The following is a 25,027-nucleotide window of genomic DNA, read 5'->3' as shown; positions in this document are numbered from 1 at the left end:
CTTCTTTCTTGTCTTCTTAATGACTTTTTGCTCTCTTCATGTATGATATTCTTGATGTCATCCCACAACTCTTCTGGTCTTTGGTCTTTAGTGTTTAATTCATCAAATCTGTTCTTCAGATGATCTCTAAATTCAGAGATACCTCCACTATACCAAATACAATATCCTTCTCCAGGGACTGGTACCTCTTGGAAATATGTCCAAAGTTGTTGTTGTTAGGTGCCATCAAGTCAGTACCGACCCACAGTGACGTTATGCACAGAAGAATGAAAGTAAGAGTGACAAAGTCTGACTATCATGATTTCCAAGGAGCATTCTGGCCGTATTTCTTCCAACACAGGTCTGTTTTGCCTTTGGCAGTTCATGGTATCTTTAATATTCTCGTCCAACACTATCACTCAAAAGTATGAATTCTCCTACAGTCTTCCATATTCACTTTCCAACTTTCACATGCATATAAGATTATTGAAAATACGATGGTTTCTGTCAAAAGCACCTTAATCCCCAACTTGTGTCTTTGCTCTCGAACACATTAAAGAGGGCTTATGCAGTAAATCTGGTTAATATGTTTTTTGCTTTTTTGACTGCTACTTGCATGAATGTTGATGGTAAATATGAGTATAATGAAGTCTTTGATAGTCTATTCTCCATCTATATGGATGTGGTTTATTTGTCAAGTGGTAAGAATTTTTTTTTTTTTTTTCTTTACATTGAGATGCAACCAACACCAAAGGTTGTGGCCTTTGATTAATAGTAATCAAATTAAATCCTGTTACCTTCAGCAAGCAATGTTGTATAATCTATATATCGCTGGTTTTTAATAAGTCTTCCTCCATTCTTCATGCCACATTTTTCTTCATATAATCCAGCTTCTCAGATTATTTACTCATCATACACATTGAAATAAGTATGGTGAAAGAATACAACCCTGGGCCCACATTTCCTAATTGTAAACCATTCAGTGTTCCCCTCTTCTGTTTGAACAGTTACCTCTTGGTCTAGCTACAGGTTCTTTGTGAGCACAAGTGTTCAGGAATACTCATTTTTCACCTTGTTGTCCATAGCTTGCCATGATCCACATAATCGAAAGACTATGTAGTCATGAAAGCACAGGCAAACTTCTTTCTGGTATTTTCTGCTTTTAGCCAACATTCATCTGACTTCAGCAATGATAACCTCATTCCATGTCCTCTTTTAAATCTGGTTTGAACCTCTGAAAGTTTTCTGTCACTCTACGGCTGCAGCCATTTTGTAATAGATTTAGTAAAATTTTACTTGAATGTGGTATTAATAATATTATCTGATGGTTTCTACATTCCATTTGGTCACATCTCTTTGGAATGGGCATAAATACGGTTCTCTTCCAATCAGTTGGACCAAGTTTCAGAGGCTCTTTGGACGTCTACTTTTATACTTTCTTGTCGTCTTAATGACTTTCTTTTCTTTCTGTATAGGTTTCTTTATGTCATCCCACAAATCTTCTGGTCTTTCGTCATTAGTATCTCATGTATCAAATCTGTTCTTGATATAATCTCTAAATTCAGGTGGGATATATTCAAGGTCATATTTTTGCTCTCATGGATTTGTTTTCATTTTCTTTAGCTTCACCCTGAATTTGCATATAAGCAAGTGATGGTGTGTTCCACAGTCTGCCCCTGGTCTTGATTTGGCTGATGTTATGGAACTTTCCCACTATCTCTTTTCATAGTGTAATCAATTTGATTTCTGTGTATTCTGTCTAGTGAGGTCCATGTGTATAATCATTTTGATTTTGTTTTAAAAATGGTAATTGCATTGAATTTGAATTATAGTGGTATCGACGGGTTTTCCTTATATGAGTAAGGATATTACCCTAGCACAGTGTTGTACATCAAGACAGATCTTGATATGTTCTTTTGAATGCAATGCTGTTCCTCTTCAATTTGCATGTAACAGGTAGCTCTCTTCCAAATTTCCCAGCATAGAAGAGAGAGTACTTCTAGAACTGTTTCCATTTGTTGAAAGATTTCATTTGTATTCCATCAATCCCCAGAGCTGTTTTCTAAGCCAATGCCTTCTGTGCATCTTGGACCTCTTCCTTCAGTATCATTGGCTCTTGATCATATGCTATCCTTGAAATAATTGAACATTGACCATTTCTTTCTGGTACAAAGTCTCTTTCTATTCCTTTGATCTTCTGTTGATACATGCTGCATAATTTAATATTTAGCTCATAAAATCCTTCAATATGGCAAGTCAAAACTTGATTTTTTTTCCTTCAGGAATGCTGAGCATGTTCACTTTTCTTTTTCAAACTCAATGTATCTTCACATTTCATTATAATACTTGACATTATCTTCTTGATTTGCCCTTTGAAATTTTCTGTTCATCTATTTAACTTCCTATTATCTTCCATTTGCTTTAGCAGCTCTGTGCTGGAGAGCAAGTTTCAGAGTCTGTTCTGACATTTATTTTGGTTGTTTCTTACCTTCTTAATAACCTTTTGCTTTCTTCCTGAATGATGTTCATGATGCTTTCTTCCACAGGCTGTCCCTGGTCTTGTTTTTGCTGAAGAGGTGGAACTTTTCCACCATCTCTTTCCACAACTGTAGTCAATTTGACTTTAGTGTAGTCCATCTAGTGAGGTTCATGTGTGTATTCATCTTCCACATTGTTTAAAAAAGGTAGTGATGGTAATGGTGGTGATGGTGGTGTGCCATGGAGTTGATTCAGACTCATAGCTCCCTGTATAGGGTTTCTGTATCAATTATTTCACCATAACCATATTTTCCAACTACTAATCATCTTTAATTATCAATACAACATCTTGACTGCATATTTGATAAATTTCAGACTAAAGAAGTTGGTAGAATTCTTCAGTTTCATCATCACTGGCTTTAGTAGTTGCTGGGTAAATTTGAATAACAGTAGTATTAACTGGTTTTCCCTGCGATGGTGGTGGTTATGTGAGGTGAAGTCGTTCTGATGCATAGTGATCCTGTACAGGCTTTCTAAGGCTGTAAATCTTGATGGGAGCAGAAAGCTTCATCTTTCTCCGAAACTGCTGACCTTGAGGCTCACATCCCAATTCATAACTACTACGGTACCAGAGCTCCTTGTTGTTGTTGTTCTGTGCTGTGGAGTCAGTTCCGACTCATAGCGGCCCATGTATAAGGTTTCCAAGGCTGTAAATCTTTACAGAAGCAGAAAGCCTCATATTTCTCCCATGGAATGGCTGGTAATTTCGAACTGCTGACCTTGAGATTCAGAGCCCGATTGGTAACCACTATGCTACCAGAGCTCCTTGTTGTTGTTGTTGTCAGGTGCCATCGAGTTCCTGTGCAGCAGATTTGCCCAATGCAATATGTCGTCTGATCTTTTGACTGCTGTTTCCGTGAGTGTTGATAGTTGATCCAAGAAGAACGAAGTCCTTGACAACTTCACTCTTTTCTCCATTGATAAGAATGTTGTTTATTGGTCCAGTGGTGAGGATTTTTGTTTTCTTGAAATTGAGATGCAATCCATACCGAAGGCTGTGCTCTTTGATCTTCATCAGTAAATGTTTCAAGTCCTCTTCGCTTTTAGCAAGCAAGGCTGTATCATCTGCATATCACAGGTTGTTAATGAGTCTTCCTCCAATCTTGACGCCACATTTTTCTTCATAGAACCCAGCTTCTCATAGCTCCTTGTAGGCGTATGGATATTATACTACCACATTCATCACATTATACTACCACATTCAAACTAACAGTTAGCATAGATTCCAGAATCACAGCAACATACAAGCCACCAGAGTGCAGGATACCATATAGACACATGATTGTGTATATATAATACACACACACACATAATTTGTTGGAGGCTAGACAAGAGGATGCTATTACACTCATATATTAATTGAATGTCAGCAGTGAAGGTATTTGAAAGATTTACCTCATTTTGTCTGTAACTCTATAGGTGAACAAGCAGAGGAAAAGACAGTAAACTAAACTCCAGGTGCCCTTTTCTCACCCTCCGTGAGATGGAGAAGGTGTTATACTGGGAGCTGTATCTGTCTTTGTTAACTTTTCACCATGGGCTAGCCCTCTGCATTTGTACACTCAACTTACAATACAGACTTTATTTTCTTACATCCTAGCCCACTGTAATACTTACTTTATATATATATTATTTCTAACGAGGAAATTTAAAAAAATGTACCTTGGAAATTTTTAAAATCTTACCATTAGGCTTTCTTAATTAAATGCATAATTCATGAACCACTTATGTTGAAAGCACTAAATTTAAAAAATATTTCCCCACTATCTGTGACATTTATCTGTTATTAATGGCTGTGATGTATTTTCCCCTATGATGATTCAACAGTAACATTACAGTTGAATGATAATTATTCCTTCTTGTAGCATTTTCTGTAGTTTCCCATTTACACCATCCTCTACAATTTTATTATTATTAGAAATGATAGATCTACAGTAAACAAATGACGAATTTGCTGCTTTCTCAAGCATACTACAGACCTTTTTTGCCCCATAACGTGATTATGTTTTGACATCTTATATAGTCCTAAATCTTGTACTGACATTTAAAATACACATATAAAAGCTATATGCAACTTTGCCCAGTATATTGTATTGTTACATGCCATTGAGTCAGTACCGAGTTACAGCAATGCTATGCACAACAGAATAAAATACTTCCTGGTCTAAGCCCATTGTTACTGCCACTGTGCCAATCCATCTTGCCAAACATAATTATACCTCTCAAGTGACTGGTGCATCCTAACAACATATTTGAAGTATGAGAGAGAAAGTCTGGCCATCCTGACTTTCAAGGAGCACTCTAGCTGTACTTCTTCAAACACAGATGTATTTGTTCTTTTGGCAGTCCATGGTATTCTCAATATTCTTCAATTATTTTATGGTCTTCCTTATTCACTGTCCAACTTTTGCATGCATATGAGGTTATTGAAAGTACCATGGCTTGTGTACCAAAAGTACCAAACTCTGAGTCCTCAGACTGATATATTTGCTCTTCAACACTTTAAAAAAGTCTTGTGCAATATGGCATTTGATTTACTGATTGCTGCTTCCAAGAGTGTTGATGGTTGATCTGAGCAAAATGAAGTATTTGACAACTTCAACCTTTTCTCCATTTACAGAGATGTTGTTTATTGGTCCAGTGGTGAGGAATTCTGCTTTCTTTACACTGAGATGCAATCCATATTGAAAGCTGTGGGCTTTGATCTTCATCAGTATTTTAAGTTCTCTATGCTTTCAGCAAGCTAGGTTATATCATCTGCATATGGCAGGTTGTTAATGAGTCTTCCTCCAATCCTGATATCATGTTTTCTTTACATAACCCAGCTATTCACAATATTTATTCAGCATACAGACTGAATAAATATGGTCAAAGTATGCAACCCTAGGCACCCATTTCTTAACTTTAAAACATTCAATGTTCCTGGGTTCTGTTTGAAAAATGGCTTCTTGGTAAATATAAAGGTTCCTCATAAGCACAATTAAGTTTTCCAAAATAATCACACTTCACAATGTTGTCCGTAGCTTGTCATGAGCCACACAATCTAAACTCTTTGTGTACTCAATAAAATACAGGTAAATACCTTTCTGGTATCCTCTACTTTCACACAAGAGCCTATGATTTCAGCATTGATTTCCCATGTTACACATGTTCTTCTGAATCTAGCTTGAATCTCTCCACGTTCTCTGTCAGTGTATGGATGCAGCTGTTCTTGCATTATCATTAGTAAAACTTACTTGGATGGGGTATCAATAATATTGTCTGATGATTTTTGCATTCTGTTGGGTCACCTCTCTTTGGAATGGGAACAAATACAGATCTTTTCCAGTCAGTTGGTCAGGTACTTGTGTTCTGAATTTTTTGACATAGATGAGAGAGTACCTTCAGTGCCGCATCAGTTTTTAAAAGATTTTAATTTGTATTTCATCTGTTCCCAGTGCCTTGTTCTTTGCCAATTCCCTTCAATGCACCTTGGACTTCCTCCTTTAGTATCATTGGCTCTTGATCACATGCTACCTCTTGAAATGGTTGAATTTCTATCCTCTTTTGATACTTTCTTCATCATTCAGTAATTTACCCGTAGAATCATTTTTTTTTTTTCAGCTTGAATGCTGAGTGTGTTCTTTCATTTTGGTTTCTAACTCCAGGTCTGTGCATATTTTGTTGTTCTATTTGACTTTTTATTCTCAAGCTGACCTTTGAAATTTTCTATTTAGGTGTTTTACCTCCTCACTTTTTCATTTCCTTTTTTCTTATTTTCTCAGTGATCCAATAACTCTTCAGGTTTTAGTATTTAATGCATCATCTGTTCTTGATATAATCTCTAAATTCAGAGATTTTGGCTTTTGTATACTTGTTTCAATTTTTTTCAGCTTCAGCCTGAACTTGCATCTGGGTAATTGATGGTTTGTTGCACAGTCTGCCCCTGGCCATGTTTTGAGCTGATGATAGGCAGTTTTTCCAGTGTGTTTTTCCACAGATGTAGTTAATTTGATTTCTGTGTATTCTATCTGGTGAGGTCCATGTGTATAGTTTTATTTTGTGTTGTTTTAAAAAAGTGATGCTATGATTTTGCAAAATTCTATCATGCAATCCCCAGTATCCTTTCTATCACCAAAGTCATATTTTCCAACTGCTGGTCCTTCCTCTTTGTTTCCAACCTTTGCATTCCATATTACCAGAAATTATCATTGCATCTTGATTGGATGTTTGATAAATTTCAGACTGAAAAAGTTGTAGAATTCTGCAATTTCATATCATCATTGCCTTTAGTCATATATGTGTAAGTTTAAATAGTGGTATCAACAAGGTCTTCCTTGTTGACATATGTATATTACACTATCACAGCTCTGTATTTCATGACTGATCTTGATATGTTCTTTTTGATGATGAATGCGATGCCATTCCTCTTCAATGTGTCATTCTTGACATAGTAACCCAGGTGATTGTCAGATTCAAATGGCCAATACCAGTGCATTTCAACTCACTAATGACTAGGATATCGATGTTTATATGTTCCTTTTTTTTTTTTTTTACCATTTCAATTTTCCTAGAGTCACACTTCACACATTCCATGTTCTGATTATTAACAGATTTTCTACAACAAATTCTCTTCATTTTAAGCTGTGCTGATTCTATTGCAGTGCTATTCTTAAGGTTTTCAGTGAGCAGATATTCTAAAATAAATGGTCATTCTTTAATTTTTTCTAGTCTATCTTCATCAAGAATATCAGCTGAAATCCATATACCATGGGTGACCCTGCTGGTATTTAAAAAACCCAAGGTATGCCTTCCAGAATCACAGCAACATACAAGCCACCACAGTATGAAAATCTGACATTCGAGTTGTGGTTTTCCATTATATAGGATGTGTAGTTCAAACCCACCACTTGCTCCTCAGAAAGCCTACACAGGGTCATTAGGAGTAAATACCATCTTGATGGCAGTTAACAACAATATAAAGTACAAGGTCGTGGGTTGGTACTGTAGGATAAGCACTGTACTGCCAACTGCAAGATCAAACTAACTGAATGACAAGTACTTAACAACAAAATGATACAAACTGACTCTGAAAACTTATATTGGCTATATAGGCTGGACCTTCAAATTGGTATCCTGTTCCTTTAGTTAGGAAATAAATGAGTAGAATAAAGAATTTAAAGTGCTGTGCTCAGCTTTAGAGGATAAATCCTCCCATAGGAAATTCCAAAATGAATGTACTTTACTGCCCCAGGGTTAAATGGTACTGATTCTTGTGTGGTAAACTACAACTATGCTAGTGCAGTGCCAAAGAATGAATCCAAGAGCAATCATTCCTTTTTCTGGATTGAAATCACCATTGTTGGTGTTGATAAAGTTTATGATGTAGCCAGAAAACTGTCCCTTGACACTTAGAATCCATTTCTACTTGAGTTTCCATTTGTTCTGCAATTACTGCTTATCTGCCTGAATTTTATTAGATCCCTTTGATTTACACACCTCTAGTTTGGATTCATTTAGATGGTTGTAAGTAATAGTTCCCTGAGTTCCTATTATTGATAGGTTATAAAGTACTGTAGGAATGATTGTGTACTAGCTGGAGCAGGAATGAAATCACAGCCAGTTGTTGAATTACAGAGAAACTCTAAGTAGTTTACAGTTGGCATGACCTTACAGTTGGCAGTGCGGTGATTATCCTACAGTGCCAACTTTACACCTATGACTTGACCTGTCTTTCTTATGAAGACAGAAGAACAAACAAGTATGTCAAGACCTCATCTCTCAAACTTTACACATGGTATCAGGAGGGACCAGGCCCTTGAAAAGGACATCATGTTTGTTACAGTGGATGGTCAGTGAAGGACATTGTTCCTGATCAACAAAATGGCATTGCAGCTGCCCCCAAGTGGCTTAAATAAAGTCCTGCTTAAGCTCAGGTCTCCTGAAAGCTTAAGTCTTTGTCACACCAAGAGACCCTGCCTTCAGATAGTTTCAGGAACACCAGCCCATTGGAAATTTGCCAACACCACCTTAAATACTTCTGTCTGTAATGGGTAGGTAGGCTCTTGCTCTCTCTTCACTTTGAGTTACCCCAGATAACAAGAGTTATGAGGACTATGTAGGAATGTGAAGTGTTTCATTTTGAGGCAAAAGTCACTATGAGTTCAAACTGACTCAATGGCATCTAATAGCAACAACAGGGCTTCCCTCTTGGTTTCTATTTCCTGTCCGCTGTAGTTGAGCTTATTGAAAGATAGGGGTTGAACCAGTGGTTCTCAACCTCACAAGATTTTTCTTCCTGGGGATATTTGGCAATGTCTGAGTGCATTTTAGTTTGTCAAAACTAAGACTGGGAATTACAAATATCTAGTTGAAGGGTAAAGATACTGCTGTCTTGCAATTATATGTTTTTCCTTGATCAGTCCTTAATTCCCTTAGACTCAATACAATATGTATATCCAACTACCTCCTCAAAATTATGACTAAAATTAGAGACATATGAAATTTAATGACTTCTGAAACAAATTTCTGCAGCTCTGGTGTGGTGCTTTAGGATAAAAACTTCAAGGTCAGCAGTTCAAACCCACCAGCCCCTCCTTGGAAACCTTATATAGGATCACTGTGAGTTGGAACCAACTCAACAGCATGTAAGAGTAAAAAGGAAACAAATTCTCATTCTCTTTCCTCACCCTAAAATTCACTCTTCCTTTTCTTTCTATTTCTATCCCAATAAGTAGTAGCATTCTGTTCTTTTATTCCTCTATTGATTTTGCAATATAGATAAAAACTTCCAGCTCTACCTTCTAACTATATGCTCAACATTACGACTTATCTCCCTGTCCAAGGTATTTCTGTTCTTGCTTCCCACCACTGTGCATAGTAGCCTTTTCATAAGGAGGGAGTAAGTCTGTCACTCCTCTGTCCAGAGCTGCTAAGGGATTCTAATCTCACTTCTAGTAAAATCCAGTGTGTTTGGAGAAAATTTTGCTCTTTTTCTTGACCTGAATGCTTATTTTCACCTGGTCTCCTGCAGAAGTCTCTGGCCTACCTCTTAATGTGTGGATTTTAAGTAAGTTAATCAATTCTCACAGCCCTATAATCCAACAGAGATCTCCAGCCTGCTACCTGACCCACAGATTAGGGACTTGCCTGCTTCCACAATTGCATGAGCCATTTCCTCACAATTGTGTCAGCTACTCCCTTGAAGCCTCATATATGACACTGAGTCAAAAGTTTTTGCTACTAGGATTCTAGTTCATATCTAAAATAAAAAACCCACTGCCGATGGGTTAATTCAAAACAAAACATGTTTAACCACGACCATGCTGTAGGATCAGCAGTGGGCTGCAAACCACAAGGACAGTAGTTCAAACTCACCAGCCATTCCTCAGAAACCCTATACAGTATCACCTAACAACAACACGTTCAGTGGATAGGAGTCCTGGTGTGGCACTCTAGGGTAAAAACTGGTAACTACAAGGTTGGTGGTTCAGACACACCAGCCACTCCTTGGAATCCTTTTGTTGTTAAGTGCTATCAAATCAGTTATGACTCCTAGTGACCCTATATAGGATTTCCAAAGAGCAGCTGGTAAATCTGAATGACCATCTTTTCAGTTCAAACCAATGTTTCGGTCCAGTGCATTATCCCACAGCGCTACATCAAAAACCTTATTCAGAATTGCAGTTAGTTGGAAACTGACTCAATGGCTACAAATATATTCTCTCAGTAATCCACTTGTCTTTTTATTTAAGTTTCAAAGTTTCTAAAGGCCACAGGACAATCACAAATGTTTTCAATTTTCTAAATAATTCTTCATAATAAACAACATTTATGAGAAAAAGCAAGGCAAGTACTGCCAAGGAGTTTTTTTTTTTTTTTTTTTTTTTCCTATCAAGACAATTCACCTGTTCATTCTTTGAGAGTAAGTAGCAAGGGATGTCCTATCATAATTTCACTAGGAAACCTCATCCTATTAACCCGGATCCTGTCCCCAAATTCAAAGAAAATTTAAAAGGAATACAACTTGAGTCCCTCATGGGTACTAAAACAGCCATTCTGATGTAAATCAAAGAATGTAGAATACTTTGAGGAAGGTTATAGAAAGGACAATACAACAGCAGAACAGTGTAGACCTAGATGGAGAATAGGTCAAGAAAGTTGACATATAGCTTCATGTTTTGATTGTTTTGTTTAATACAGGTTTCTGTGATTTGTAACAAAAATGTTTAACTTAGCCTCTATTTATGTTTACTTCACTGGTTTCACTTCTTCAGAGAGCCTTCTGTGACCTCAGAATATGCAATAGTCACCCATCTACCTTTCTCCTTAACGGTGATTACTACCCATCATACTTTACATGAGAGTTGGTGAAAAAATTCAGTATGTTATAAAGTGTTGTGTTGTTGAGTCGGTTCTGACTCATAGTGACCTTGTATAGGGTTTCCAAGACTGTAAATCTTTGCATAAGTAGAAGCCTTGTCTTTTTCCTGCGACATGGCTAGTGTGCTTGAACAGCTGACCTTATGGTTTACAGGTCCCTGTTTATCCTTAAGTGCCAATGTGTTCCCCACTGTTCCCCTTGTACTGAGAAAGATGAATTATATTTAGTAGGTATAAAGTAAATATTTGCTGCATGAATATATAGGACACAGTAATTACAGCTATTATAATTATTATCATTACATTACTAAGCAGCCATTGTACCTGCCTATCTTTTATACATTCAAGAAGCTCTAGAGTAATATATTACCTGCACTAAGAAAACACGAACTTTTCCTTCAGAAACTCTAATGCCACTAAGTGGGAGGAAGAGAACAGGATAATATAGCAGTTTTTCTCATCGTAACATAATTTTGAACATTTGCTGGGAATGATTTTCAGTTTAAGGAGATTGTCAGTTATCATTAATGACACAACTGCAGGGCTCAGACAACAGTGCTATCTTTCTGCTACAGACACAGATGAACCAAACTACCGGCATAAATTCAATTCTTCTGACTTAAAAAGTTGGGTCTGAGGAGAAAAAGGGGCACTTCTTTTAAATACATCTTAAAGCTGTGATTTTTACGAGTTCAGAATTAAGAGCTTTATATTCAGAGAGGAAGGGGCGTATATTTTAGTTTGGATACGGTGAAACTTACTTCACAATAAAGATGGCACGCATTAAGCAGCAGGGATTAATTCAGGTGAATCTGGGCTAGTTCGCTACCTACCTTCGTCCTGTGTATGTCCATATTCACACTGCAGCACTGACTTGGCGGGTTTTATTTCTAAATCTCGGAGGAGATTCTGTTTTCACTTTTGTCATAAGTGACATGTGCACACTATTTGTTTCAAGTGACTGGGGCTCTTAACAAAAACTTACCTTTGAGGTGAATGACAAGCAGTGGTGTCAAGGATCGATGTTTAGTTCAAGACTCAGTGACCGCCTCCCCACCCCCGACACCCTACACCAAATATGTTAGTAAAATACATTTTGTATTATTCTTGTCTGTCACATGAACCTCAGTGGAAAGGAATAAATTTGAACCCTCAAGGGAAATAGTAATGGAATCAAAACATTTTGAATTGACATGAAATTTTTCTGTGGATGACAGAAGGACTGTAAAATCAGGGAAGTTCTACACTACAGCTGTCAATTGAATTGTGTTGCTGCCCCGTGAGACCCCATCTGTAAGCAAAGGAACATCAAGGATTTCTGTCATACACAGGAATTAGGAGAGAAGCCCACCGAAAAAATGGACACAGCCAAGATGTTGGTTCTTTAAGTCACCCACTATGGCAACACTAGAAAATTAAATAATTACCAATAAGATCATTTATAAGGAAGGAAAAATAAACATTTTGGGAAGATGGGGTCAAGGATAAAATCTGGTTGTAAAGGTGAAGTGTAAAGACACAGAGTCACTTACAGGTATGGGGTCTGATTAGAAATAATAAAAAAGTGAATATACCTGTCTCAAGGACAAGTAGCATAGTGAATTAAGCATTCAGCTGCTAACCACAAGGTTGGCATTCTAAATCCATCAGTTACTCCACAGGACAAAGCTGAGGTTCTCTTCTCCCATAAAGAAGTGGTACTAGCTAGATGATTCCCAGCTGCCACTACCAACTGTTACCAACTGTTCTGAAAGGGATCACATTAGAAAGTCTTTGACCAAGTGAGAGACTGCTGCCCTCAGCCACCCTTCAGGTCTGGAACAAAACTCACCATGTAACCCAATTTTCAACAAACTGGTAGACAGGTGTATAGGGGGGACAACAGCACGAGTAAGGCATGCGAACCATGGGCTGGCCAAGGATTTAAGATCAAAATGGCAACACTACCTAAGGACAAACTAAAGAAGGGCTGGGAAGAAGGCTGGAATGACAATAAGAACCACAAGGATGGAATAGGATAACTTCTTAGTCTCAGAAATCCTATGGAGCAGTTCTACTCTGTCCTGTACTGTTACTATGAATTCAAATCATTTCATTAGCAGTGCATTATGGATTTTGGCTTTAAACTTCTCTCAGAATATTGAAAATTGTTCCTGATTTGCCATCTACATTGATTTTCACATTTGTTTTCACATTCAAAGGTGAATGTACCAGATTTGTGTTCTGGCATAATGAGGGTTTGAACATCCAATGTTAGCAAATGAATGCTTAGGTTCTGTCTCTATCTCTTCTCTTGCATAAGGACAACATTCACATTGGATTAGCATGGATCTTACTCTGGTATGAATCCACAAAAACTTAAGTGATAGCATCTTCAAAGACCCTATTTACAAACAATGTAATCTTTATATGCACTGAGTCTTCAATATACAGACTCTGAAAGACAGCATTAAAAATATGACCCAAATCACCCCCATCATACCTCCAAAGTGTGGTGGTGGACCACAGAGAAGAACCACACCTTGACCTTCTCGGACAGACACTGTACTTCTTGTTTTGGTTTCAAATTCTTCAATATCTTGGAGAGAAAATGAAATAAAGAAGGTTTAGAATTTAGTTTCTTTTAAAAGAAATTTGTAAAGAAAACTATTGGAATTATTTATGCATTTAAGTATAATGGATTCTCATAAAAGGATGAGATTTAGTTGAATAACAAATTTACAATTGTTAAAATCTTTGTTCTTTTTTGAAATATAATTAAAAGTGTGTGTAATAAAGATGCTTGCAGGGTATACCCTTTGTTGGTTGATGATGCATGGAGGGGATTGTAACCATGGCAATGAACGGTATATGATAGGGAGAACATTAGTTTTACATCCATCCTATTTCACAATAAAACATTTTTTAAAAAAGAGCTAGAAAAGCCTATACTTGCAATATTTAAGAGGTAACATGTGTTCAAGAGCCAATGATCCAGAAGGAAGAAGTCCAAGGTGCACTGAAGGCACTGACAAAGGAAAGACATTACAAATTGATGGGATACAAATTGACATCTTTCAACAAACTGATGTCGCACTGACGGCATTAAGTCATTTATACAAACAAATTTCAAAGACAACTGGGTTAGCTGATTGGAAAGATCCATATTTGCACCCACTCCGAAGAGAGGTGACTCAATGGAATGTGGAACTCATCCAACAATATTATTATCCCATGATATATAATTTTTCTAAATATAATTTTTAAATCCTCTGCAATAGTACACTGACAGGAAAGTGCCAGATGTTCAACTCAGATTTGGATAACAATGTCAAATGGGGGCTATCATTGCTGACATCAGATTGAGCTTTCCTGAAAACAGAATAACAGAAAGATGTTTGCCTTTGCTTTTATGACTACACAATGGCTTTTGATTGTGGGGATCATGAAAATTTTTGGAGAAAATTGTAGAGATGAGTATTCTGGAACACTTATACATGCTCCTGACGAACATGTACATAGACCAAACGGCAGTTGTTTAAACAGAACAAGGAAACACAGAATGGTTTAAAATTAGGAAGGATGTGCACAAGAGTTGTATTCTTTCACCATACTTATCAATCTATGTGCTGAGCACATAATCTGAGAAACTGTACTATGTGAAGAAAAACGTGGATTCAAGGAAGACTCGTTAACAACCTGTGATATGCAGATGACACCTTGCTTGATTAAATGAAGAGGACTTAAAGTACTTGCTCATGAAGATCAGTGACCACAGCCTTTGGTATGAGTTGCATGTCAATGTAACATCAGGATAAACAGTGAACAGATTGAATTTGTTAAAGAATTCATTTTGCTTGAATCAACCATCAACACTAATGAAAGCAGAAGTCACAAAATCAAATGATATATTGTATTAGGCAAATCCACTGCACAAGACATATTTAAAGTGTTGAAGGGCAAAGATGTCAGTTTGAGGACTAAAGTGCTCCTAATCCAAGCCATGTTATTTTCAATAACCTAAGATACATGTGAAAGTTGGACAGTGACTAAAAACAACAATAGAAATAAAAAGGATAATAACAACAGTATGAAGAGTTGTAATTCAAAAAAATTTGAAAATGTAGAGGAAATGGATACATTTTCAGAAAATCACAACCTACCTAAACTAACACAGAATGAAACAGAAAATATGGATACACAAGAAATTGATCAGGTCATCAAAAACTCCAAAAAGAAAAAGTACAGCCCCAAATGATTTTACTAGTGAATATTATTCAGAAAAGACCAGACCCCAATTTTACTCAAACTATTCCACAATGTAAAAAAGGATGGAAAACTTCCTAATACATTTTATGAAACAAAGTTAACCCTCATATCAAACCAAGCAAGGACATCTCTAAAAAATAAAATTACAGACGATATCCCTCATGAACAGAAATGCAAAATTTCTCAATGAAATTCTAGCCAATAGAATACAGTAATATATATTTTAAAAATGGCATATCATGACCAAGTTGGATTCATACCAGGGATGCAAGAATGGTTCATTATTAGAAAAGCAATCAATGTAATTCACCAGATAAATAAAAAAAAAGATCAAGAAGCACATGATCATATTGGTTGATGCAGAAAAGGCATTTGACAAAATCCAACACCCATTCTTGATACAAACAGCATAATTAAGAGAATATATATCCAAAGCCAACAAACAATTCTCTATTAAAAATAACTGAAGTCCCTCTCCCAACATGGTGGCCTCAGCAAAAAAGAAGAATAAGAAGGGAAAGACTATCTCCTTGACAGACTTCCTGGCTGAGGATGGGGGGACCGGTGGAGGAAGCACTTATGTCCCCAAACCAGTCAGCTGGGCTGATGAAACAGACAACCTGGAAGGAGATGTTTCAACCACATGGCACAGAAATGATGACGACATGTATGCACCACCTCCAGTTGACTGTTCTATACTGCCCACTAATCCACGGGCTGCTCGGGAAGCCAATATCAACCTGAGCCTTCTTCCCAAATCTCCACCCTACACTGCTTTTCTAGGGAATCTGCCCTATGATGTGACAGAAGACTTCATTAAGGAAGTCTTTAGATTATTAAATATTAGTGCAGTGCACTTACCACATGAACCCAGCAATCCAGAGGGATTAAAAAGTTTTGGTTATGCTTAGTTTGAGGACCTGGATTCTCTCTGTCCAGTGCCCTGAGCCTCAATGAAGAGTCTCTAGGTAACAGGAGAATTCGAGTGGATGTTGATGATCAAGCACAGGATAAAGACAGGGATGATCCTTCTTTTGGCCGAGATAGCAGATACAGACTGGAGGGCCCGTCCTACCACAGACAGCTTTGATGACTACCCACGTGGACGAGGTGATGATAGCTTTGGAGACCAATATTGTGATCGTTACAATTCAGACCAGTATCGTGATGGCCCCCACCAGGATCTGGATTGAGATAGGGGTCGGGATTGAAACGATGACCGAGGTAGCAGAGGCTATGACTCCAGAGTAGGCAGTGGCAGAAGAGCATTTGGTACTGGGTACCAAAGGGATGATGACAACAGAGGAGTTGGGGACCGCTATGAAGACTGATACGACAGACAGGATGATCGGTCATGGGGCTTCAGAGATGATAGAGGTCCCACTCAAAGACCCAAACTGAATCTAAAGCCTCAGAGTGCTCCTAAGGAAGATGATTCCTCTGCTAGCACCTCCCAATCCAGTCGAGCGGCTTCTATCTTTGGAGGGGCAAAGTCTGTTGACACAGCTGCTAGAAAAGGAGAAGTAGAAGAGTGGCTACATAAGGAACAGGAGAAATGACAATGTCAGCTGGATGAGCCAAAACTAGAACGGCGGCCTCGGGAAAGACAGACAAGCTGGCGAAGTGAAGAAATTCAGGAACAAGAAAGGTCGAGGACAGGGAGTGAGTCATCACAGACTGGGACCTCAGCCGCATCCGGCAGAAGTAAGTCAGATCAGGATACAAAAAGCAGAGAGTGAAAATCTCTGGAAAATGAAACCTTTGGTAAGGAGGAAGACTGCCACTCTCCAAACTCTAAGCCTCCCAAACCTGACCAGCCTCTAAAGGTAATGCAGGCTCCTCCACCAAAGGAGAATGTTTGGGTGAAGCTCTCATCCTCCTGCTCCGTCTCACAGCTCAAACACAGAGCAACAGTCCCCCATAAGTGTTGGAGGTAAGGTAGCTCCAACTCAAGCATCAGAAGAAGGACCAGCAAGAAAAGATGAAAACAAAGTTGATGGCGTGAGTGTCACAAAAGGCCAAAATGGGAACTCCAGCCATGGTCCAGGAGAGGGCAGGAACAAAGACCACTGGAAGGAGACTGATAGGAAAGATGGCAAAAAGGATCAAGACTCCAGATCTGTACCTCAGCCAAAGAAATCTGAAGAAAATCCAGCCTCTAAGTTCAGCTCTGCAAGCAAGCATGCTGCTCTCTCAGTTGATGGTGAGGATGAAAATGAGGGAGATTATACTGAATAGACTTTCACATGCTGTACTTTCTCCTAGTCTCTCTCCACCCCAGAACAGTCAAGAGCAAATCAAACGTCTATCCAGACACAACAAAAGAAAACTCAGTCTCCTGAAGACCTTTCTTAACTTTATTTTTTTTAATGAAATGAAATTCTTTCACATGCTGCTGAAGCTTTTAAAACATTGAACTAACTGGAAAATCACGAACAAAGCCAGAGAGAAAAAAGGCAGCTTGTAAAGGAAAAGTTGTGTATTTTATGATACTAGCGTGATTAGTGCCTAGCAGCCTCTGTTTAGCAGAAATGTTAATGACAGTGAATTCAAGGTCTGAAATCTGCTTGGACAGGAAGATTGTAATTCTTAACTATCCTATTGTGGCATATATGAATTCTGAAACATCTGAATAAATTTTCCATCCTCGGAAACGTAAAAAAAAAATTTTTAAACAAAGTAACTGAAAATATTCCCTTTGTGAACAGGAACAAGACAAGGATGCCCTTTATCACGATTCCTATTCAAAATTGTGTTGGAAGTTTTTGCTAGAGCTATAAAACAAGACAGGGAAATTTAAGGTATTCAAATTGGCAAAGAAGTCAAAATATTGGAACTCATATTGGAAGATCAATATACAAAAATCAATTGGATTCCTCTATATTAATAAAGACAGCGCTGAAAAGAAAAGTAGGAAAACAATACCATTTATAATAGCTATTCAAAGAATGTGAGTTCTGGTGTGGGCACTGTGGGTAAATGTACAAGTTCAAGCTCCATAAAATCATACACAAATAAAACTACAAAAGACGACTTCAGGAAACTAAAAAAGATTCACAAAAATACAACAAAATACCATGCTCATGGATAGGAAGATTTAACATTGTGAAATGTCTATGACTACTACACAAAGCAATCTCTAGAAATAACACAATCCCATCTACATTCCAGCATCATTCTTTCAAGAGATGATAATCACGAAAATACCAATAGAGAGGGAAGGAGTCTTCATATCAAGTATCAATTCTATCCCCTCTGTATACAGGGTTGATAGGGATGGGCAACTTAGACATTGACTACCTAAAATGAAGGGGAGATAAAGGCACAAAGTGACTGGCTTACAGGTTTTCAAGAGGAAGTTCAGTTTAAGAGTGGGGGGTGAGGGGGGGGAGAAAGAGTCCCCACTGAACAGTTTTCATCTTGTTTAGATGGGTCTGTTGAAAAGAGATGGGGATAAGAGTCTTATGATTCAAAAGTAATTGTTATCATAACTAATTGCAATTGTCACAACTGTAAAGGTAGAAGTTTTGTAACAACAAAAACAGGGGAGTAGTTAATCTTACAGTTCAGAAACAGAGGATCCTAGGACCATCAAGGGAGAAGAGCACAAACGGAATGCAGGACCCTATCCAGAGAAACAGCAACACCAGAGACGGAGGCAGAGATGAGGACATAGAGAGAGGGACTGAGTGTTGGTGGCCAGGAGGCAGGCTTGCAGAATGTGCCCTTTGGTTGTTTAAATTACTGTATATTCTGAATGTTTTTGTGTACATCTCCCCAACTCTCTGTCGAAAAAGAGAGAAAATGGAAGCAAATACTGTGGAATGTTGTTGCATGGAGGAGATTGTAATCATTGCAGTGCAATGATAGTGTCAATGATAGTGTAAAGCTGATGATGTTCTCTCATGTAAACAAACCATCACTCAGTTTACATTAAATTTAAAACAAACAAAATAAAGCATACAATGAAAAGACAATATGGCTATATCAGCTGTATAAAAAAAACTACTGGATTAAGCATACCTAGTGTAACTGTTACACTCTAATAAAAGAAAAAAATGGCAGAAAAAATAATCACAAGTGCATAGAGACCTCAGAGAAGAAAAGTACCACTTGAGAAGAGTCCAAAGCTGGAGGCCTCTCCTTCCCTGATAAAAAAAGTCTACTCTACAGCCACAGTGGCTAAAAAAGCCTGGTACAGGTACAATGCAAGTTACACAGATCAATGAAACAGAATTGAAAACCCTGAAGTAAATCCATCCACAGCAAAGGATCACTGACAAAGGTTTTTATCATATAAAATGGGGAATAGCTAGTCTCTTCAACAAATTATACTGGCAAAACTGGAAATCAATTTGCAAAAGAATAAATCTAGACCCATATCGCACACCACATACTAACTCAATGTGGATTAAAGATCTAATCGCACACCACATACTAACTCAATGTGGATTAAAGATCTAAATGTAAATCCTAGAACTATAAAGATCATTAATGAAAAAATAGGTTGCATCCATTCCCTATCTTACATTTCAAACACACAAACAACAGAAGACAAAATAGCTGACTGTGATATATCAGACATGGAACTAATCTCTAATAATTACAGTAAACTGCAACACTGCTGCAACAAAAAGACAAACAACCCAATTACAAAATAGGCACCAGAAGTGAACAGACACTTCAACAAGGAAGACATGCTGACAGCCAACAAACATATAAAATGTATGTAATCATTAGCCATTGTTGTTGTTAAGTGCCGTCGAGTCGGTTCCAACCCATAGTGACCCTGTACAGAGTTTCCGAGGGTGTAAATCTTTACGAGAGTAGAAAGCCTCATCTTTCTCCCCCGGAGCGGCTGGTAGTTTCGAACTGCTGACCTTAAGGTTTGCAGCCAGATTTGTAACCACTACGCTACCAGAGCTCCTTAATCATTAGCCATCAGGGAGATACAAATAAAAACAACAATAAGCCATCATCTCACACAGCATAACAGCGAAGTTCAAAAAAACAGAATACATCAAAAGCTAGCAAGAGTGTAGAGAGACTGGGACATTCTTCTGCATTGCTGATGGGACTGTTAAATGGTTCAACCACTCTGAAAATCAGTATGGCACTTCCTCAGAAAGTTGGAAATAGAAAGAACAAATGATCCAGCAATTCCTCTCCTTGGTATATACACACTACTTGATATATATCCACAAGAAATAAGAGTTAGAACACAAGTAGATACCTGCACACCAATGTTCATCACAGCACTATTCACAACAGCAAAAAACTAGAGACAGCTTAGGTGTCCATCATTGGAAGAATGGATAAACAAACAAGTTGCAAAATACTTCATAACATGAATGAAACTGAGGACAATGTAGTCAAGCACAAAAGCACAAATATTGGATGTGACCATTATTGTCCAAACTTAAGAAAAGATTTCCATACTAAGAGAAATAGTCTATGCTGAATTTAGAATTTTGTAACAAAAACAGGGGAGTAGTTAATCTTACAGTTCAGAAACTGGTTACCAGGGGTGGTAGGGAAGTTAGACTAATTCACTTCACAAGTTTGTAGATAGACACATGTTGATTTGGGTGACAGGGAGGGCAATATATAAGGAGGATGGCAGATGAACAATGAAGATAGGGGAAGACTTAGGAAAGTATATATAGGCTAAATGGGATAGAGGTATATAGTAAGTTATATACAACCCTGGAACAACATATTCTGTGATACAGGAATTGAGATATAAGCTGAATGGGTAAAGAAGTGTAAAAAAATGTTTATGTTTAGTTACCTCCCCCGGTAACTTTGGCAGAAGTGTAGGAATCTGGCAAAGGCTTTTTACCTGAGCCTTCCCTGGGGCAAAATGGGGTGTCTCACTAGGCCATTCAGTCAATTTCATGGCCCTTTAGGGTTGGCTTCTGGACAAGGGTGTGGGGTGTTTCAGATAGAGGTGTTTAGAGGGTGGGCTGGGTGTGGGTGTCCAGATTTAAGCTGATTGGATTAACTAAAAGAGGAATTAGAATTTGCTCAGGGAAATAATCTTATTAAGCCTATGTGGAAAATGGGGACTTAGGTGGAATTCTGAGTCTCACCCAGACTCTTCTGAGGTTAGACATTCCCACTTAAAAAGACAGAAGATTCTTATTGAAAGAAAATTTGACATCAAGGCAAAAACAATAAACAAAAAACAAGTCAATTCATCAGGAAAAAACCCCTTATAAGACTGAAGCTCAAACGGAAACTGTGAACAGTCTAGTATGCTTGCTGATGACCACCCTTGTCTACTAGTTAGTGGACACGGGGAAAAAGCAATAACGAATACATGGGCTGAGTTTGACCATGTTCCATTTACACCAGTTGACCTTATGATGAGAGAAAGAACAGGAAAGACTGACTGGGAGATAGCACTGACCTCTGCCCTGGGAGCTAGAGTTCAGAGTGAAGCAACCAACTAGTCTGAAATGTAGGGAGGTGGGCATGAACTCCCAAACTTGCAGATTAAGTACCCATTTGACCTAAATTGGATGGCTGGATGCCCTGAACTCCACCAGATGAAGATCAAGCTGTTTGGTACTATGAACACATGTAACTGCTGCATTTTCATGAACTAAAGTTTTGCTTATGGAAGCAGTTGCTCAAAATTCCAACCAAAATGGAAGGATTCTTCGTATCAAGGAATAATCTTGTTTTCTCATTGCTCATTGTTGATAGGGACAGCAATTTGGAAGTGGCTATAAAAAATGGGGGCTATAAAGGTATGGAGTAGCTGGCTTACAAACTTTCATGAGTATGCTTAGTTTCAGAACAAGGGGTAACATAGTATCACCACTGAATAGTTTTCCTTTTTTCAAGATAAATTTGGTTAAAGGGGGTTGGGAATAATGGTGATAGGATTTTATGATTCAATTGTGAGTAATTGTTATCAGAATTAATTATGATTATCACAACTGTTAATGTAGAAGATGTGTAACTAAAAGTGATCAGTAGATAATCTTTTTTTTTTAATTTCAGGACAGAGAATCCCAGGACCATCAAGAAGGAAGAGCATGAGTGGAATGTCCTATCTAGACAAGTGATAACAGCAGACACGGTGGCAGAAGCAATGACCTGGATAAATAGAACAGTGGTGGGCTCTAGACCCATGAACTGAGTAAGGCTGTATGCCCACAGGCAGGAGGTTGGCTTGTAAAATGTCCCTTTAGACATTTAAAAGAGTGTGTACATACAACCCCCCTAAAATATATATATATATAAACATTTATGCTTTCTTGATTTATGAAAGATAAGATATAAGAGTGAAACAGGATACCTGTTATTGCAAGGAAAATAATAATAATAATAATAATAATAATAATAATGTGATGATAATTACTGATGATTGGAAACTAAGTCAGAAACAAAGAATAAGCAGTTGTTGGAAAATATGGCCTTTTGATACATTTGTCACTGGAGATCACATGATGGGATTTTGCCATTAACATATTCACTGCAAATGTATTTTTCAAAAATATATAAGTATATAGTTGGACTTTTCTGGACAGGATATACAGAAATCAAATCAAGTACATCTGAAAACAGAAGATGCAGAGCTTCGTATTATCTGTCAAAACAAGACCACAGGGTGGACTGCATAATATACTATCCATAGCTCATATGCAAGTTCAAAATGAAGCAAATAAAAGCAAGTCCATAAGCACTAAAGTATGCCCTTGAGTATATTCCACCTGAGTTTAGAGACCATCTCAAAAAATACATCTGATACATTGATCACTCGTTATCAAAGACCATAAGAGTTGTGGGATGCCATCAAGGACATATGAAGAAGCAAAAGGTCCTTTAAAAGACAAGAAAGAAAGAAAAGACCAAAGTGGATGTCAGGTAAAAGAAAACAAAAAACAAAACAAAAAAAAACCTGGGAGATAGAAAACCAAAAGAGAATAAGATAGCATTTTTCAAGCTGAAAGAACTGAAGAAAAAACTGAACTCTTCAGCTGCAATAGTGGAGTGCAAAAAATTGAATGACACCGGAAGCATGAAGTGAAGATGGAAGAAATATACAAAGTCACTGTACTAAAAAGAATTGCTTGGCATTTATCAATTTCAACACATGATAAGAAATAAAGCTACTAAAGGAGGTAATACAAGCGACACTGAATGCATTGGAGAAAAACATGCATGTAGGAATTGACAGACTAGCAATTGAATTGTATCAAGAAACTGATGAAGTACTGAAAGCAATCACTCATCTATACCAAGAAATTTGGAACACAACTACTTGTCCAACCAACTGAAGAGAACCAGATTTGTTCCCAGTCCAAAAAAGATGATGAAACAGAACATGGACATTATTAAACAATATTATTAATAACACATGGAAGATACCAAGAGGATGTAGAAAAATGGACATTATTCCTAATATCACGTAGGTCTTGGTTGACAGTAAAGAATAGCTTAGTTTTATTGACTATGCAAAGGCATTTAAATGGGTAGGTTATAATAAATTAGAGATAAACACAGCAAAGAATGGGAATTCCAGAACACTTATTTGTGCTCATGCAACTGGAATATAGACCTAGAGGAAAGCATTAGAACAGAAAAAGGGGATACTTTTTGGGTGCACATTAGAATTGTTATCAATTCACCATACATAGAGTTCAGCTTCTTGGTTTATGTACTCAGAGGAGTAACTGGTTAGTTTCAACTACCGACTTTGTGGTTTGCAGTACAGTACTTATTCTACAGCACCATACTAGGAGGGGTTCAGTAAAAACGGAGAAACTCTTACTGAGATGAATTGTCATAGTGACTACAATGATGCTATATCAACATTTGTGAGAAAGACACACAACTGGAAACTCTTTTGTACATAGGGCCACTGTAAGCTAGAACTGACTGGATCGCATTTAACAACAGCTGCATGTATACTGGCAACACTTGCACAAATTATTGCTATCTTGATTTGGAAATTCTTCAAGAATTGGGTCTACCTCAATTTTTTATTGTTATCATTAGGTGTCATTGAGTTGGTTCTGACTGATAGTCTCAGAGCAACTCTGTATGCTTTCTTAGTGACTGATGGCATTTCACCTCTTACCAATTACTGTATTATTTTCTGTCATGATCGTTTTCCTGTTCTTTGATGCATCACCACACTTGCAATGGATTTTTGCTTTGGAGGCATGGTTACCAAAGTAAACAGGAAAATTTAAGCCAAATACAAAATTACACACTTAGCGCAGTGTTAATGTCAATGTGATTTAAGCTAAAAGGCAAATGATGTATTAGTTCCTCAATTAGATGAGCCACTTTTATTATTAAGCAACATGGAGTAGGTAGGTATTCAAACGGCAGCTGTTGAGTTTGAACTCTGCACTTTGCAGTTAGCAATCCAGAGCTATGCCTGGGCCCTTAATGTCACTTTCTTCTTCATACGATCAATTTCTTGGATGATTTGTTCAACATACCATTTAAATAAGTATGGTGAAAGAATACAACCGTGATGAAATTTTTACCTCAGTTTAAATGTTATTTAATAAAGTATGCATCGAGATGTTATTCTAACACCATAATTAAATAATTTCTATAATGAACATGTAATCTGAGAAGCTGCATTATATGCAGAATATGGCATCAGGATTGGATGAACACTCTAACAAACTGTGATATGCAGATTTATACAACTTTGCTTGCTAAAAGCTTACAGAATTTGAAATAGTTAAGATTTTAAATACTTAAAATACCACTGCCTTCAATATGGATTGCAACTCAATATTAAGAAAACAAAAATCCTCACAACTTTACCATAAGTAACATCATGATAAATGGAGAAAAGACTGAAGATGTCAAAGACTTCATTGTGCTTAGATCCACAATCAATGTCCATAGAAACAGCAGTCAATCT

At 37.5% G+C, this 25,027-nt stretch overlaps 1 protein-coding gene and 1 pseudogene across 3 annotated transcripts in view; one reads left to right on the top strand and one right to left on the bottom strand.

Annotated features, from left to right (window-relative positions):
- Nucleotides 1-25,027, bottom strand: part of CNTN6 (contactin 6) — a 606,070-nt gene that overhangs the window by 203,384 nt on the left and 377,659 nt on the right. For all 3 annotated transcript variants that reach the window (XM_006868658.1, XM_006868659.1, XM_006868660.1), the window contains one exon: nucleotides 13,361-13,456. In XM_006868658.1, coding sequence (XP_006868720.1) covers nucleotides 13,361-13,456 — 96 coding nt within the window. The remainder of the gene's footprint in view (nucleotides 1-13,360; nucleotides 13,457-25,027) is intronic.
- Nucleotides 15,609-17,364, top strand: LOC102826402 (annotated as a pseudogene).

The sequence above is a fragment of the Chrysochloris asiatica genome, unplaced genomic scaffold (genome assembly GCF_000296735.1).
Source record: "Chrysochloris asiatica unplaced genomic scaffold, ChrAsi1.0 scaffold00121, whole genome shotgun sequence".
NCBI lineage: Eukaryota > Metazoa > Chordata > Mammalia > Afrosoricida > Chrysochloridae > Chrysochloris > Chrysochloris asiatica.
The sequence above is the reverse complement of the archived record's forward strand: the minus strand, read 5'-3'. Positions and strand labels throughout refer to the sequence as shown.